The 14,990-nt window shown below is 58.9% G+C and overlaps 2 protein-coding genes across 8 annotated transcripts in view; one reads left to right on the forward strand and one right to left on the reverse strand.

Annotated features, from left to right (window-relative positions):
- LZTS2 (leucine zipper tumor suppressor 2) lies at window positions 1-10,543 on the forward strand. 4 transcript variants are annotated; one of them, XM_064488341.1, is made up of 5 exons: window positions 1-482; window positions 5,763-6,212; window positions 6,837-7,499; window positions 8,042-8,299; window positions 9,216-10,313. In XM_064488341.1, the coding sequence occupies exons 2-5, from the start codon at window positions 5,805-5,807 to the stop codon at window positions 9,897-9,899; spliced, it is 2,013 nt and encodes a 670-aa protein (XP_064344411.1). In that variant the 5' UTR covers window positions 1-482; window positions 5,763-5,804; the 3' UTR covers window positions 9,900-10,313. The 4 variants fall into 4 exon arrangements, with proteins under 4 accessions (XP_064344411.1, XP_064344412.1, XP_031317483.2 ...); XM_064488342.1 differs by lacking the exon at window positions 1-482 and adding an exon at window positions 879-2,472; XM_031461623.2 differs by lacking the exon at window positions 1-482 and adding an exon at window positions 3,111-3,221 and having other exon boundaries at window positions 9,216-10,543.
- PDZD7 (PDZ domain containing 7) overlaps window positions 10,394-14,990 on the reverse strand; it is a 17,967-nt gene continuing 13,370 nt past the window's right edge. For 3 of the 4 annotated variants that reach the window (XM_031461619.2, XM_064488340.1, XM_031461618.2), the window contains 6 exons: window positions 13,877-13,968; window positions 13,651-13,742; window positions 13,432-13,503; window positions 12,358-12,975; window positions 11,959-12,059; window positions 10,394-11,542 (listed from right to left, as the gene is read on the reverse strand). In XM_031461619.2, the coding sequence (XP_031317479.2) occupies window positions 11,330-11,542; window positions 11,959-12,059; window positions 12,358-12,975; window positions 13,432-13,503; window positions 13,651-13,742; window positions 13,877-13,968 (1,188 nt within the window). In that variant the 3' untranslated portion in view covers window positions 10,394-11,329. Of the gene's footprint in view, window positions 11,543-11,958; window positions 12,060-12,357; window positions 12,976-13,431; window positions 13,504-13,650; window positions 13,743-13,876; window positions 13,969-14,990 lie in introns of those variants that run through there. The other variant, XM_031461621.2, reaches the window with a different exon arrangement.

Below are 14,990 nucleotides of genomic sequence, written 5' to 3' on the forward strand. Positions count from 1 at the left end.
TTCTTTGTCTGCTTCCCAGGGGTTTTCCCTGTGTCTGGGGAGTGGGCTGAGAGTGGACCAGGTTGGGGTCCCTACAGAGCAGAGGAGGGTGGCAGTAAAGCCCTCTAGCCTACTTGGTTAGGGCAGCCAGGTAGCTCAGCTGTCGATCAAGTGCCGCTGGCCCTGTCCCCAGGTCGAAAGCCAAATCCAGTAAGCTGTGAAGTCAGAGGCCAGAGGGTCAGTCTTGGGCCACCGTCGAGCCACATCTGGGCTGGGTACTGGGTCGGCTGGTGAAGGGGTGCTGAGCAGACCACTCCCCTGACTGGGTCGGGGGCGCGGCCTCAGCCGCCCCGCCCCGCCCCGCTCCGCCAAGGCCGGCCAGGCGGGCGCTGGGAGACCGCAGCCCCGAGCGGGCTTGGGAGCCGGCGGTTCTGCGGCGAGGAAGTGCCCGCGCTGGAGCAGGAGCCAGGCGGGAGCTGGAGCAGCGGCGCAGGTGGCGCTGGGTGAGTGAGTGGTGGGGCCGCAGAGTAGGAACTCTCGCCTCCCTCAGAATCTTCTCCCGAGCGAACTTTACCAGTTGGAGAAGCTGGGGATTGGGGTGAGGAGGAGGGGTCCCCAGTCTGGGGGGCGCAGGCGAGGAGTCTGACCCGGCAACCTACACGGAAACTCACACTGACGGGCCCACCTACGCGTGCACGCAGACCCACGCGCGCACTTGAGACACATGAACACACGTGCACTCAGGAGAGGAGTGAGTTACGCCTGCAGTCCGTGGAGCAGCGCCACTGGCCCGCGCGACCCCCAGCGGGCAGGGCTCGCTGCTGTCGCGTACTTGATGGGGGTGGCCGAATAGGGCCGCCCAGTGACCGCTGACGGGGGCGGGCCGGGTGGGACACCTCCGGAGGTTCCTGCTTCCTGGCCTCCAGCAGGTGAAGACTAAGACGTAAACAGGCGCCGAGCACGTGATCGCTACGCAGGCTAGCAGGGTGTGCTGCCCCCACCCCGGCCTCAGGATGGGAACCTCCCTCCCCGGTACCAGGCGAGTTTGCAAGGTATCTCGCCGGGCTGTATTCCATTCTCCGCCTCGAGGTGATCAGCCCTCTCCCAGGAATGAGAACACAACGCCCCCTGGAGTCGGGGTAGCGCAGGAGGACGAGAGACGTGGGCTGGGGTGGGGTTACCTGGGCTTCTCGCCTTCCTTCTTCCGAATATGGTGCCCCCATCCCTGAAGCTATCCGAGTGGGGCGCTATTCTGGATGGTAGTGTACAGCAGCCCCTGACCAGTACCTCCAGCCTAGGGAGCAGCTGCGGGAGAGCGGGTTAGTCCCCTTCCTACTACCATCCCTCCTTGCTCCTCCCCCCAGTGTAGCAGAAAGCCCACTCATGCCCCCTTCCCCAGAGAACGCATGAGAGTACATATCCCCTCAATCCCAGAGTGGGCCTATCTCCCTCTGGTAGAAGGGAGGACGGCCCCCCTCCCCCCAGGGAACGAAGGAGTGGGCAGTGGCCCTCGGCCTCCCTCCCTGCCCCAACCCCCTACCCCTACACACACGCTGAGTCCAGCTGCTGCCTGAGCTTCTGGGCAGGCTGCCAGAAAGGGGAGGAGGCTCCTGGTGCCCCAGGAGGCTGGGATCCGGGCAAGGACAGAAGAGGGGGTCTCTACAAGGGGAGGGGCTCAGTCTGTTCTTGTGAGGCAGAGGATCTAGGGTGACCCTGAGGGTGGCTGGGCTATGTTTCCCCTTCCAGGGAAAAAGAAAGAAAAACAACCCTTTCCATAGAGCTAAAAATAGAGCTGAGAGCCAGCCAGGGCTGTGGCCTGGAAGGGGGGGATGCTCCTTCCTGGGGCAGAGGAGTTCTGGCAGGCCTTGGCCCTGGGGGGCGGGGTTAGGGGGCAGGAGGCTGTCCTTGCCCAGGGGTGCAGGCATCAGCTGACCTGACTGGGTCACAGAGACCCCTACAGGGAAGTCTGTGTGATAGATGTTTGTGAAATACGAGGTGTATGTGTAAGTTGTCTCTGTGACTGAGTAAGATTGTCAGTGTGTGAAAGATGCTTAGGAGACTATTGTGACTGGGTACGAAGAACTGTGAGCTGTGGAAGCCTGTGCACAACCAGGCGTGTGACACCGAGCATGTCTCTGTGCGTGAGTTGGCCTGAGAGATTTTGGAAAGAACGGACGTGAAACCTTATGATGGACGAGACTGTGATCGTGGCTGTGTGAGACTGAATGTGGGAAAAGTCATGTGGGTGTTAAGACTGTGTTGTTTGCAAGAAGGTGAGAATATCTGTGACCTTGAGAAGACGGTGGAATGTTGCCGGCTGTAAGCCAAACTGTAGGTTAGGCCTGTAGGTTTGGAACAGCTCACTCCAGTGATTTTTGGGGGGCCCAGGGAGTACTTCTCTCCAAGCAATGACCTCTCTTAGCAAATGACTCGAAGGGAAGACTGGGGAGCATAAAGCCGCGCTCGGGGAAGGCCTGGGCTCTCTGGGGAAAGGTATAGTGCTGGGGAATTGGGTAGGGGCCTCCAAGGTTGAGGGTGGCTGGGTGTGTTCTTCGAATGGGCCGCCAGGTGGCGCCACTTCCGCAAATCCAACCGTGCCTCCAACCCGTTGCGGGTGGGGCAGGCACTCACCAAATCTCGGCCCCCGACTTGTGCTGGGGCGCGAGGCCCAGAGTGAGGAGGGGGCAGCCGACCCTCGGCCTCCACCTCTGGACTCCGAAGCCGGGGAGTCGGGGAGTTTGTCTGGGAGGAGGGGGGCAGGCATCGACTAGAGGAGCGAAGGGGGAAGGGCGGCCGCTGCGGCGCCGGGCTCTTTGTGCTCGAACAATGACCAGCTGCCGCTGGCCCCGGGGCCCGGGTAAGGGTAGAGGGTGACCTGCCGCTGCCGCCTAGTCCTGAGCCGACCGAGCCCCCAGACACACAGCCACTACTCCTCGGAAGGAAGGATCCCGAGTCGCACAGCGCAGCCCTTGCGTATACCCCGCCGGACACGCGTGACGCGGGGTGCCTGCGCGTGTCGGCGCCCCGGGGGCGGGGTCGCCCTTCGGACCCTCCCCCGCGCTGCACCGCCCACTCTGGCCGGGCGGGGGCCGGGCCTGGCCGGGCTGGGGGCGCCGCGGAGGCGGGGCCGGGCCGGGCCTGGCCGGGCCGCTCCGAGTGGCCGCGCGCGGGCTGGAGCCGGGCGGCGCGCCTGTGGAGCGCTGGGGGCGGCCCGGGGCTGAGCATGGAGCAGCGCGGCGGAGGTGAGGGGGGGGGGGCCGGCTCTGGGAGGCGACCTGGGGGCGCCCCCAACTTCTGCGCGGCGGAGGTCCCGTGGGAAGGCGGCATTCCAAAGCTGCCCCCACCTTATGGGAGCGGCGGGGTCGGGGGGAGGGGGGCTCCGAAGGGCGGGTTGGGGGCTCCCGGCTTCCTGTCTCGGAATGGGAACTCGTGATCCCAGACTTGATCCCGTGGGATGGTCCTTGGAGTTTAGTGAGGGGGAGACTTTCCCCAACTCTTCTGCTCACAAACAGGTCTGTGGGAGCTCAGACCTTGGCCAGACTTTCCTTGGGCCCTGGCTGGACCCAGCCTGCAGCTGCCCTCAGCCCACTGAGCTGGGTACTATGTGCTGTGCCCGACCGGCTTCTAAAGGCTGTTGGGGAGAACGAGGGGTCCCCTTCCCATAGCCACAAACGCATTTCTCAAAATGGAGCCTCCACTTGCCCCTCCTTCTCTCTCGGGCTCCAAGAGCGGGAGCCGGGCTGGCTGGGCCTGGCTTTCCAGACGCCTGGCGCTGGCTCCCTCGGTGTCTGGCTCTCAAGGCCCAGCTTGATGTGTTTTCTGGGTTGAGGGGCCCCTGGTTCCATGGAGTGCAGGGACCCGGGCTCACTGGGTCCCCTGACCCTGGGGCCTCTCCAAGTCTTTGTCTCTTGTCTTTTGGGGCCTCTGTCTCTCTGTCTCCTCCCCTCAGTGTCCACTTTCTCTGTGCTCCCTGAACTGGGGAAATGCAGACAGAGAGAGATGCCAGCCTCAGCGGCCCCCTAAGAAGCCCCTTCCCACTGTTTTCTCCATGGCCTGGAGTGGTCTGGGAGAAGATGGGGGTGTCCATTTGCCTTGTTGAGGGGGACTCAGGCCCTGCCCTTGCTCGGTGGACACCAGTCACCCCCCATCGCCATCTCCCAGCTCCTCCTCCCTCAGTCTGGACACCTCCCTGGTTCTTCAGGTCTTTTGACTCGTGTAGTGAGGTGGGGGGTGGACTTAAGGGAACACAGGCAAGAAAGAGGGGGAGCAGATCAAGCAAAGGAGTCAGATAATGTGTGTCTCTCCTCTCCCCACACTCCAGTGAGTGATAGAAACCAGGCTCCCACTCACCTAGTTGGCCCTGCATGCCGCCTAGTCTCTCACCCTCTCACACATGCTCCTGTGTACATACACTCCTCTGTACACACTTGTGCACACTCATTTCCTGCTCACACACTTGTATAAGATACATAAACTCATGTGTCTATGAGTGGACATCTATCCAAACATTCTCTCATATAGTCACTCACACCACAAATTCGTTTATTTTGTATGCATTTGTAACTTCACATACTAAAAGACACACCCTGTTTACACACACACTATTGTAAGATACGCGCATATGAGGTCACATATATATACATGTGAATATGAATATACTCATACATCTGTCCAAACATACACAGACACTCATTCATGATGTTTTCACACACATTTTCACATACACAGTTCCTCTTCATGCTCTTGTGCACACAGTCACACACACACAAATAAGTACATGCACACACTCCTACTCCTACGCAATTCTCTGTCCACTTCTTGGCCCCCGCTCTGCATGATGACTTCAGCAGATGCCTGAGCCCTGGTCTTCAGCCTCAGGACTAGGGAGGGAGTTCCGGGTGGAGACTTGCTGTCCTCTTCCAGGAAGGAGCAGGGCCTGGGGAGGTGGAGCCCTCCTCCCTGGGCTCCAGGGAAGTGAGGTCTTGGAGCAGCTGCCAGAGGTGAGCTGCCAGTAACCCCTTGGGGTTACTCTGGGGAATGTCTAAAGCTGGAAGTTTTCCTAGAGGTTGGCAGGGCCTGCGCAGGCTTCTTTAGATCTGATTGATTGGGTGTGGTGAGGCTAGGAGTTGTCATGGAAACAAGCATGAGCCTGCATCCACCTCTGGGAGGCAGGAGACCCCAGAGGGCACCTGTGAGCTCCCTAAGAGCTCTGGGTTTCTTGTTTGGCCAGCTCCACCCTTGCCGCCTCTCTGTCTGGGAGAAACTGAGGCCTGGCTGGGGGAAACTGGGCACTACCCGGCCTTGGCTCTTTGTTCCCTAATTACCATCTGAGTTGCTGACTGCACCCCCAAGGTTGCCCAAACTGCCTCTAATGAGGCCACCTGTCTCAGGGGACGAGGGAACCATGCTGGGAGCTGGTAGAGAGGGCTCCCTTCTTAACTTGAGTCCCAGCCTCTGTGGGGGATACAGGTTTGGACTGGGGCCTGGGCCCCTGCTGCCAAGGGCCCTGTGTAACCACTAGGCCTCCCATCCCCTCGTAATCCATGCTCAGTCGACTCTGTCCTCAGTTCTGTTCAGACCAGACTTAGACAGCAGTCTGGGGCCCAGGGAGAATTGAAGTTCTTGCCAGTGCTCGGAGGGAGAGCCTTGGGACGGTCCAGGGCATGTAACTGATGTCAGGGGGCTGTCTGACCAGGGACGAAGGGCCAGGAAAGGGACTCACGGCCTTATTTAGGGAGGGAGGTCAAAGTGAAGAGACTCTGACACCACTGCCCTGCTCACAGGTTTCCCTGGAGGCCCTCGGCCAGGCCTGAGCCTCTGCTGCCATGGCCATTGTGCAGACACTGCCGGTGCCACTCGAGCCCGCTCCTGAGGCCGCCACTGCCCCACAAGCTCCAGTCATGGGCAGCGTGAGCAGCCTCATCTCGGGCCGGCCCTGCCCCGGGGGGCCGGCTCCTCCCCGCCACCACGGCCCCCCGGGGCCTACCTTCTTCCGCCAGCAGGATGGGCTGCTGCGAAGTGGCTATGAGGCACAGGAGCCGCTCTGCCCAGCTGTGCCTCCCAGGAAGGCTGTCCCTGGCACCAGCTTTACCTACGTCAACGAGGACTTCCGGACAGAGTCACCCCCCAGCCCAAGCAGTGACATTGAAGATGCCCGAGAGCAGCGGGCACGCAATGCCCATCTCCGAGGCCCCCCACCCAAGCTCATCCCCGTCTCTGGAAAGCTGGAGAAGGTGAGGACCACTCCTTTGGAGCCTGGGTGGAATCAGGGATCCCCTGGAGAAGCTGAAATTTGGAGGCCTATTTAGAGGAAAGAGTGTGGGCTCCAGATTCACAAGACCTGGGTTTTCATCCCACCCCTACCTCATTCTGGTTGTATGATCCCAGGGAAGTAATTTAACCTTTCTCAGCCTCAGTTTCTATATCTATAAAATGGAGGTAATAGTTCAACTCTCATAGGATTGTTTTGAGAATTAAATTGAATAATGTGTGTAAAGTGTTTAGCCTAGTACCTGACATGTAATGTGTATTCAATAAATGTTAGCTGCCTGGAAATACTGTTATTATACAGCAACTATGTATTTAACTTTGAGCAAGGCCCGTAACTCTGCTGAGCCTTCATTTCCTCATCTGTAACATGGGGATAGTGATATTTTGCTTGTTGGACTGTTGTAATGATTAGAGAGGAACTTCTTAAACTGCTTGACAAAGCTGACCCTCAGAAGGCCCTCAGCCAGTGGTAGCGATTGTTATTAATCTATAGGTTTGGGGGCCCCAGATGGGAGGGCAGGGAGTGTGATAAAGGCTTTGAAAGATTGGGCAGCTCATCCCCCATGTCACATGGCACCTCATTTCAGAACATGGAGAAAATCCTGATCCGCCCAACAGCCTTCAAGCCAGTGCTGCCCAAACCTCGAGGGGCACCATCCCTACCTAGCTTCCTGGGTCCTCGGGCTGCTGGACTGTCGGGGAGCCAAGGCAGCCTAACACAGCTGTTTGGGGGCCCTGCCTCCTCCTCCTCTTCCTCCTCCTCCTCGGCAGCCGACAAACCTCTGACGCTGAGTGGCTGGGCCAGCGGCTGCCCGTCGGGGACGCTATCCGACTCCGGCCGAAACTCACTGTCCAGCTTGCCTACTTACAGCACCGGGGGTGCAGAGCCAGCCACTAGCTCCCCAGGCGGGCACCTGCCCTCCCACGGCCCTGGGAGGGGGGCACTGCCTGGGCCAGCCCGAGGGGCCCCTGCTGGGCCCTCCTACTCTGACAGCGGTCGATCGTCCTCCAGCAAGAGCACAGGCTCCCTGGGGGGCCGCGTGGCTGGGGGGCTCTTGGGCAGCGGTCCCCGGGCCTCCCCTGACAGCAGTTCCTGTGGGGAACGCTCCCCACCCCCTCCCCCACCCCCTCCACCCCCTTCGGATGAGGCCCTGCTGCACTGTGTCCTCGAAGGAAAGCTCCGAGACCGGGAGGCAGAGCTGCAGCATCTGCGGGACGGTCTGGACGAGAATGAGGTGACCATGTGCCAGGTGTGGTCAGCGACAGTGATGGGGGTGGCATGGCAGGACATCCACAGGTGCTGGGAATACAGGGAGCATAGTGTCTGTGCTGAGAGGCAGGTGTTGGGCAGTTGCACTGTGACCCTATCCCCACCCTAGCTGTCTGGCTTAACCTGTAGAGTTGTTAACCCAGCACCGCCACTTACTGTCTTTCAGACTTGAGCAAGTTACTTAATTGTACTGAGCCTCAGTTTTCCTCATCTGTATCTCTGGCCTCAGGGTTATCATGCGGATTAAGTAAGGCAAAGGGTGTAAAGTGCTTAGACTGACATAATGCCAGGCACCTAGGAAGTGCCACGTAAGTGCTTGCTCTTCTTACTGCTGTTGTTTCTCCTTTCATAAAAGCAGCTGTTACTATTGCTGTCATAATCATTATCACTGTTGAATGGAATCCACCCTCCCTGAGCCCAGGACAGGGCCGCCAGGGCAGTCGGTGACTGGGGAGCTGGGGGCGGCCAGGGCTCAAGGTTTGGGGGAGCCGCGGGGACCCAGGCCTGCCCTCTCCCCTGCAGGCGTATGAGGAACGGCAGCGGCACTGGCAGCGCGAGCGCGAGGCCCTGCGAGAGGACGGTGTGGCCCAGGCGCAGCGGGCACAGCGGGCCCAACAGCTGCTGCAGCTTCAGGTGTTCCAGCTTCAGCAGGAGAAGCGGCAGCTGCAGGACGACTTTGCGCAGCTGCTGCAGGAACGTGAGCAGCTGGAGCGGCGCTGCGCCACCTTTGAGCGGGAGCAGCGGGAGCTCGGGCCTCGACTCGAGGAGACCAAGTGGGAGGTGGGCCAGACCAGGATGGGCGGGAGCAGGGGTTGTTGGGGGGCAAGCCCTGGAAAGAGGGGCCCAGCCACACCCCCTCGGCCTGCCACCCTTAGAGGGCCCCCCTTCCTCACCTTTGTGTCACCCCCTCTGACCTCCCTTTCTGGGTGCTGGGGTCTCCTCATTGGTCTTCTAAATGCTCACGTAGCCAGTGGCGTCCCCATCTACTGCCTTCCCGTCGATAAGACTGAGAATGTAGTGCTTGCTACTCTATTCTAAGCATGTTACACAGAGTGTATCATCTGGTCCTCATAATAACTCTGGGGAGTGGGTACTGTTAACATCCTCATTTTAGAGATGAGGAAGGTGCGACCCAAAAAAGGTGGAGCCAAAAATCACACCTAGTCAGTGACTGACCCACGGCTGACCCATTCCTGCTGGCAGAGAGTGATGAGGCCAAGGCACAGCAGGCGGCAGCCGGGGTCAGGGGCAGCCTGAGGGCCTAGGTGGAGCGGCTCTAGGTGGGGCTATAGCAGGAGCAATGGAGGGGTGAGGAGCAGCGGGACACACCAAACTGAGATCTGAACCAAGGCAGTATGGCTCCAATGTCTCTACTTTTCACCAAGATACTGTAGTGCCTCTTAACTGGAAATTGAGGCACAGCCTGCAAAACCGGCCACCAACCAGTCCACAGGGCTCTGGTGCTTCATGGTGATTTAAAGACACCAGCTTTGAAGGAAAAAGATCTGGGTTTATATTCCACTTTAGCCACTTAATAGCTGTATGACCTTGGATGTGTCACTAGGCTTGTCTCAGTATCTCCTTCTGTAAAATGGATGTAATGATCAAACCTCTCCCCAAATGCCCAGCATGATGTCAGGGCCTGACCCTGGGAGAACCCTTCTCACCATCCTTCCCAATTCTCTCCCATCCCCAGGTGTGCCAGAAGTCAGGCGAGATTTCTCTACTGAAGCAGCAACTGAAGGAGTCTCAAGCAGAGCTGGTGCAGAAGGGCAGTGAGCTGGTGGCGCTGCGAGTGGCACTTCGGGAGGCTCGGGCGGCGCTGCGAGTCAGTGAGGGCCGGGCACGGGGCCTCCAGGAGGCTGCCCGAACTCGGGAGCTGGAGCTGGAGGCCTGTTCTCAGGAGCTGCAGCGGCACCGCCAGGAGGCCGAGCGGCTGCGGGAGAAAGCTGGGCAGTTGGACACTGAGGCGGCCGGTCTCCGGGAACCTCCTGTGCCACCTGCCACTGCTGACCCATTCCTCCTGGCAGAGAGTGATGAGGCCAAGGCACAGCGGGCAGCAGCTGGGGTGGGGGGCAGCCTGCGGGCCCAGGTGGAGCGGCTCCGGGCAGAGCTACAGCGGGAGCGACGGAGGGGCGAGGAGCAGCGGGACAGCTTTGAAGGGGAGCGGCTGGCCTGGCAGGCGGAGAAGGAGCAGGTGATCCGCTACCAGAAGCAGCTGCAGCACAACTACATCCAGATGTACCGTCGCAACCGGCAGCTGGAGCAGGAGCTTCAACAGCTCAGCCTGGAGCTGGAGGCCCGGGAACTCGCTGACCTGGGTCTGGCGGAGCCGTCTCCCTGCATCTGCCTGGAGGAGATCACTGCCACCGAAATCTAGGGCCTTGGCATCCAGCTCTGTGTTCTACTGAATGGGGGCAGTGGCCTCAGGTCCACTGAGGGCTCCAGAGCTGCTCGTCCCTTGGGATCCAGGCCTCTGGGCCTCTGCCAAGGACTCAGGGCTGCCCTATGACTTAGATGAGCAAGATCAGACTCCCTGAAGGTCCCCATGTTCACTGTCACGGAGAGGCTCCTACTCACTCGACCTATTTCACTCCCAGCTGCTGCTGTTGCCACTCTGCCAACCCCATTCACCCCAGGCGCTGGCCAGCCTACCCAGCCAGGGGGCTGGGGAAAAAAAGGGGCTCCCTCATCTCCACACTCCTCCCTACCCCAAAGCCAGAGAGAGCCAGACAGCGCCAGCTGTTCCAGATGTGCCTGTCCCCACCCTGTCCATGTTGGGGAAGGGGCTGGGACTGGGGTATGACCCCCAGGTTCCAGCTCTGCAGCCTCTCTCCTGGGGTGAGGAGGCTGTAGTCAGACCAAAGGAAGAACTCAGAAATGTCTCGTTTATTTGTGTTTGTGACCAAGTGGCCCCTTCCCACACCCAGGTTTATGGCCTCGTTTTCACTTGTATATTTTTCACATTGTAAATTTCTTGTACAAACCCAAAGACAAAATTAAAAAATCTTGTTTTTAAAAAAAGATGAATGTGCTGGATCAAGATTATGGGAACTTGTGTGACCCTTCACACCCTCTTTATTTGCTGGCTATATCCCTAACCCTCGTAGAGATCTTAAGGGGAGAAAAGGTGTTGGGGGAAGGATAAACCCAGTAGAAAGTCTGAGGTCCTAGTGGACCACAACATAATGGTCTCTTGGAGTTTGAGAAACTAGATAAGCCTCCCATACTGTCCCTTGTGCTGCTTGGGGCTTGGGGCTTGGGGTTGGGTGCAGTGACCCCTTGAGGGCCCCATCTGAGAGTCCCTGTCCCTCACTGCTTGGGGGAATCAGGAGAAATTGCACACCAATCTCAAGCTCCAGACCTTGGGTGTCTCCACCCTGTTCCTTTCTTGGGAGGTTAGGGGCAGTGGGTGGGTGTCACAGGCTGCCCAGTAGCACCTTGTCCTTGACACCAAGTTTATCTGGAATGGGCAGAGCCTTAGTGACAACTGGGGAGGGAGGAAGGTGGGGGCAGGGGATCTGAGCCACCAGTGTGGAGCTTGGGGAGTAGGCAAGGCAAGCAGGAGTGGGAGGTTCCTGAGTCCTGAGGAGGTTAGTAAAGGATGGCAGGAGGATTCTCTGGGGTGAGTGGGAAGAGTTAAGGAATAGCTGGGAAGAGTCTGGGATTAGAATCAGGAGGACTGGAGAGGACTGGGCTAGGGGTCAGCTGGAGAAGTCTGGCGGTGGGAGGGCTCTGGGTATGGATGGGAAGGGCATTAATGGGAGGTTCTGGGAGCCAGTGGGAGGCAACTGGAGTACCATCAAGGGGTCAGCGTGCTGGGGAATGGTCAGCAGGAAGCTGCTGATCAGTGAGGTTTGAGGCAGGGGGTAAGGGTAGTGGCTCAGGCCTGGGGACCCTGACCACAAGCTCCATGGGCTCCTGAGCCTTGTTGCGGTAAGCCCGGCGGATAGTGTCTACTGCCCGCTGGTGGGTCACCTGCTCCAGGCTCTCTCCATCCACGGCCACAAGCTCGAAGCCAGCCTGGGATGGTGGGGGTGGGAGAATCACAGTCCTCCCTCCTCAGGTCACCCCCACCCCATCAGCCAACCTCTCACCTCCACCAGCTAGGACACTCCTCCCTATCTGGGTGGAAGGAATGGACAATGGGACTTTTGTGCCTGGAGCTGTTGGGGGCAGGGTGGGGCCCAGACAATGGCCCTTTGTCCCTTGGGGCTAGGGGTGGAACAGGACAGACTGCCCTCAGGCCCAGGCTGGCATGAGGGGACAGATTTTTCCCCTAGGCTTGCTGCTCCTGCAGGCCTGACCCCCTGCTCCCAACCCTCCTCCCACCACCTGGTCTAAACATGTTTGGCTGGAAGATGAGCATGTTCCAGCCCTGCCCCCAGCCAGAATTCAGCTCTGGGCCTAGGAAGTGGGCCCGGGTGCCCTTTACCCACCTGAAGGGCCCCACTGAGGAAGGCGGCGCCCCCAGGAAAGATCTTTTCTATCTTCACCATGGGCTGCACCTTGGACTCAATGCCCCCAGAAATGCTGATGCCTAATAAGAGGGAGAAACACTGGGATAGAGTGCAGTGTTCACACCTCTAAAACCCAAAGCTCTCAAGAGTCCCAAATAGAGGGCCCCTGATTTCTCCCAAAGCCCCAGATTCTATTACTACTCCAATCCTCAACTTACTCAAGATCCCAAACTTCCCAAATCTAGACCCTTCCCACTATACCTCAACACCCAGATTCTTTTCCTAGTCCCAGGTCCCCTAGTTATACCCCCAAATCAGGCCCACCAACCTCACCACACCCAAGAGCCCTCTGCCAGGCCCAGTTCCACCCAGACTCACCCAAGGACTGTTTCATCTTGGACAGTGTGACGGTCCTCAGCTCCCCACTAGGGGCCTTCGTGGCTGCCTTCTCGGCTGTCCCCGCAGTTCCATTCTCAGAGGGCCCTTGCCTGCCCCCTGCCTTGGCCACATGCCCATCCACAGGTCGTGGCAGAGGGGGCCTGGTTTTCCGAGGCTTGTGGCAGCGCCCATTGGCCATGCTGGGAGTGGAGGCAGGCGCCGGGGATGGGGAACGCCCGCGTCCAGGGGACTTGCCTCTGCCCTGGCTGCGGCTGCGGCTGCGGCTGCGGCTGCAGCTGCGGCTCCGGCTCTGGCTTGGGCCCTGGCTCCAGTTCTGCTGAGGGTCCTCGAGGGTCAAGGGTTCTGTCAGCAGCCAGTTAGGCCTCGGGGGCTGGGGAGCAATGGGGGGTGGCTGGGGAGGGGGTGTGCAGGTGCTTCGGTGTGGGGCAAAAGCATTTACTGGCACATCTTGGAGAGGGGGGACGCCTTTATGAGGGTGGTGGGGGGCAGAGGCACCCAGGGAGATCTGGAGGACTCCCAGCCGCTCCCTCAGCTCCCCATCATCTTCCTCCTCCAAGAAGCCGTTTGCAGGAAGCAGGTAGAAGCCTCCACGACTGTCTGGGGAAGAGGGCCAAGGTCAGGCCACCCTCAGGCCCAGGCTGGCAGGAGCTGGTGTGGGGCGGCCGGGCCTGGGCCTGCTCAGGGCGTGAGGGATGCTGCCCAGCTCTATCGCTGTGGTGTTTTAATACTCTCTATTGTAAAATTTACAGTTTTATTTTAGCATGGCTAAGAAAAAAATATAACTCCCACACCAAACTGGTAATTTCTCAGAGATTACTGAGACTAGATTTAAAAAGCGAGTGGGTTTAAAACCAATTATTAAGTAAATAATAGTACAGATGGTGAGTGGACATGATAAAAATGGTGCTGGTAGACGAGGGCTTTCCTTCAGGGAACCACATGTACCTCTGAAGCCATGACACCCAACGTGGGGACAGGGATGGAAGGCCCATCCTCCCTTCCCCAATCCCCCTGCGGCATGCCCCCTCCCAGGGCTCTGGGACTCTGACTGACCAGGCACAGGGGTGATGAGGTGACGCTTAGGCGGTGTGTCCTGGCGGGCTGGTCGCAAGGCAGGAGGCCGTACTGCTTGGAGAAGAGAACGGGTCAGGGACAAGGCTCCCTGATGGACACAGCTGAAGGGGCTCAGGCAATCTCTGCCCCTCCCCACTGGCAGGCCCCACCCCCTCCCCACCTGGGGCTCAGGATCCACAGCCCCGCCTGGCTGCTGACCTGTGCGGCTCTTGAGGGCCTCAAAAGCCTCCAGCTCCACAGGCATCACCATGCTGTCGAAGCGGCCCAGGTCCGTGGGGGCCACCACACTCCTGGGGGAGGGCAAGAGATAGAGGGTGGCAGGGCTCGATTCTGGAGGTTTCTGGAGTTGCCTGGAGGGGCTTCAGCCCTGGGGAGGTTGGGGGAGGTATCAGGGGTCTTCTTCCTACCCCTAAGACCTCCTCACCTGATGTCCCTCAGCAGCAGCAGCTTTGCAGGCCTGTCCAGAATGGCCAGCAGGGGCCTCACCAGGTCCTCCACACCGCCCTCATGCACGTACTGCGGAGAGAGGCACCACCGGTCAGATAGGAGCGGGGACTGCCAGAGCTGGGTGAGGGGGAGTGCCTGGGTGCAGAGGGGCCCCCATGCTTAGGAAAGGTTCTCCCCAACCCAGGCTGTCCTCAGGATGGTCTTATCTTGGTGACTGGGTAGAAGCTTTCAATAATAATAACAGAGCTGTAACAGCAACAACAGCAACAGCTGTGGGCCTTTTTCTAGGCCTTTTACCTGTGGTCTCTCATTTAACACCCTGAAAGATGACAGCAATTACCCCCATTTTACAGATGAGGGAACTGAGGCTCAGAGAGAAGGACTTTGCCCAAGGCCACACAGATAAGGAAGTGTGAAGAGGGATTGGAACCTGAGAAATCTGGCCCTTGCCTGCTCTGGTACCGGAAAAGGATATGCAGGGAGTGGACTCTCCTCCCCGCCCCCACCTCCCAGGCAGAAGGAAGGAATTTGAGCCAAATGCTAGGCCGTGCGCCTGGCTGTCCCAGCTTGTGTCTGCACACAGACCCACAAATTAGGCATTGTTCAAGTCTGCAATGGGGACCTTGGGGAAGGGGTGGCCCTATAGAAAGCCTCTCCGGTCCGTTCCCAGGGTGGTGGAGGCCTTTCTGCCTGGCACTGCCAGGATGCCACCAGCCACACCCCACCGACAAACTGGCAAACTGAACACTGGGAACCACCCTACTTGGACAGCACACTGCCCCCTGGTGCCGTGAAGGAGACAGTACTGATTCTGGGACACACACCAAGCATCCCGGGTGGGTGGGCATGGACATGGAGAAACAGCCCACCCTGGTGGCCAGACTGAGACATTCATAAATATCTATAAATAAATATAATATAAACTGTGTGTGGCCCAAAACCACACACAAAGTTACAGGAACTCACACAAACACATATGGACAACACACCCCCTTTTGTCTAGAGAGAGATACACATAATTGTACAGAACCAGTCACATATGTGTACACACTTCGTGTCCATAAACCTGTGTTCAGCATTTATTAAGTGCC

Source organism: Camelus dromedarius, chromosome 8 (assembly GCF_036321535.1).
Source record: "Camelus dromedarius isolate mCamDro1 chromosome 8, mCamDro1.pat, whole genome shotgun sequence".
Lineage (NCBI taxonomy): Eukaryota > Metazoa > Chordata > Mammalia > Artiodactyla > Camelidae > Camelus > Camelus dromedarius.

Excerpts from the sequence above, each read along its gene's own strand:
- LZTS2 (XM_064488341.1), top strand. The coding sequence starts at position 5,805 with ATGGCCATTGTGCAGACACTGCCGGTGCCACTCGAGCCCGCTCCTGAG. Across the intron at positions 6,213-6,836 it reads TCTCTGGAAAGCTGGAGAAG|AACATGGAGAAAATCCTGAT; the intron begins GTGAGGACCACT and ends ACCTCATTTCAG. Across the intron at positions 7,500-8,041 it reads ATGAGGTGACCATGTGCCAG|GCGTATGAGGAACGGCAGCG; the intron begins GTGTGGTCAGCG and ends TCTCCCCTGCAG.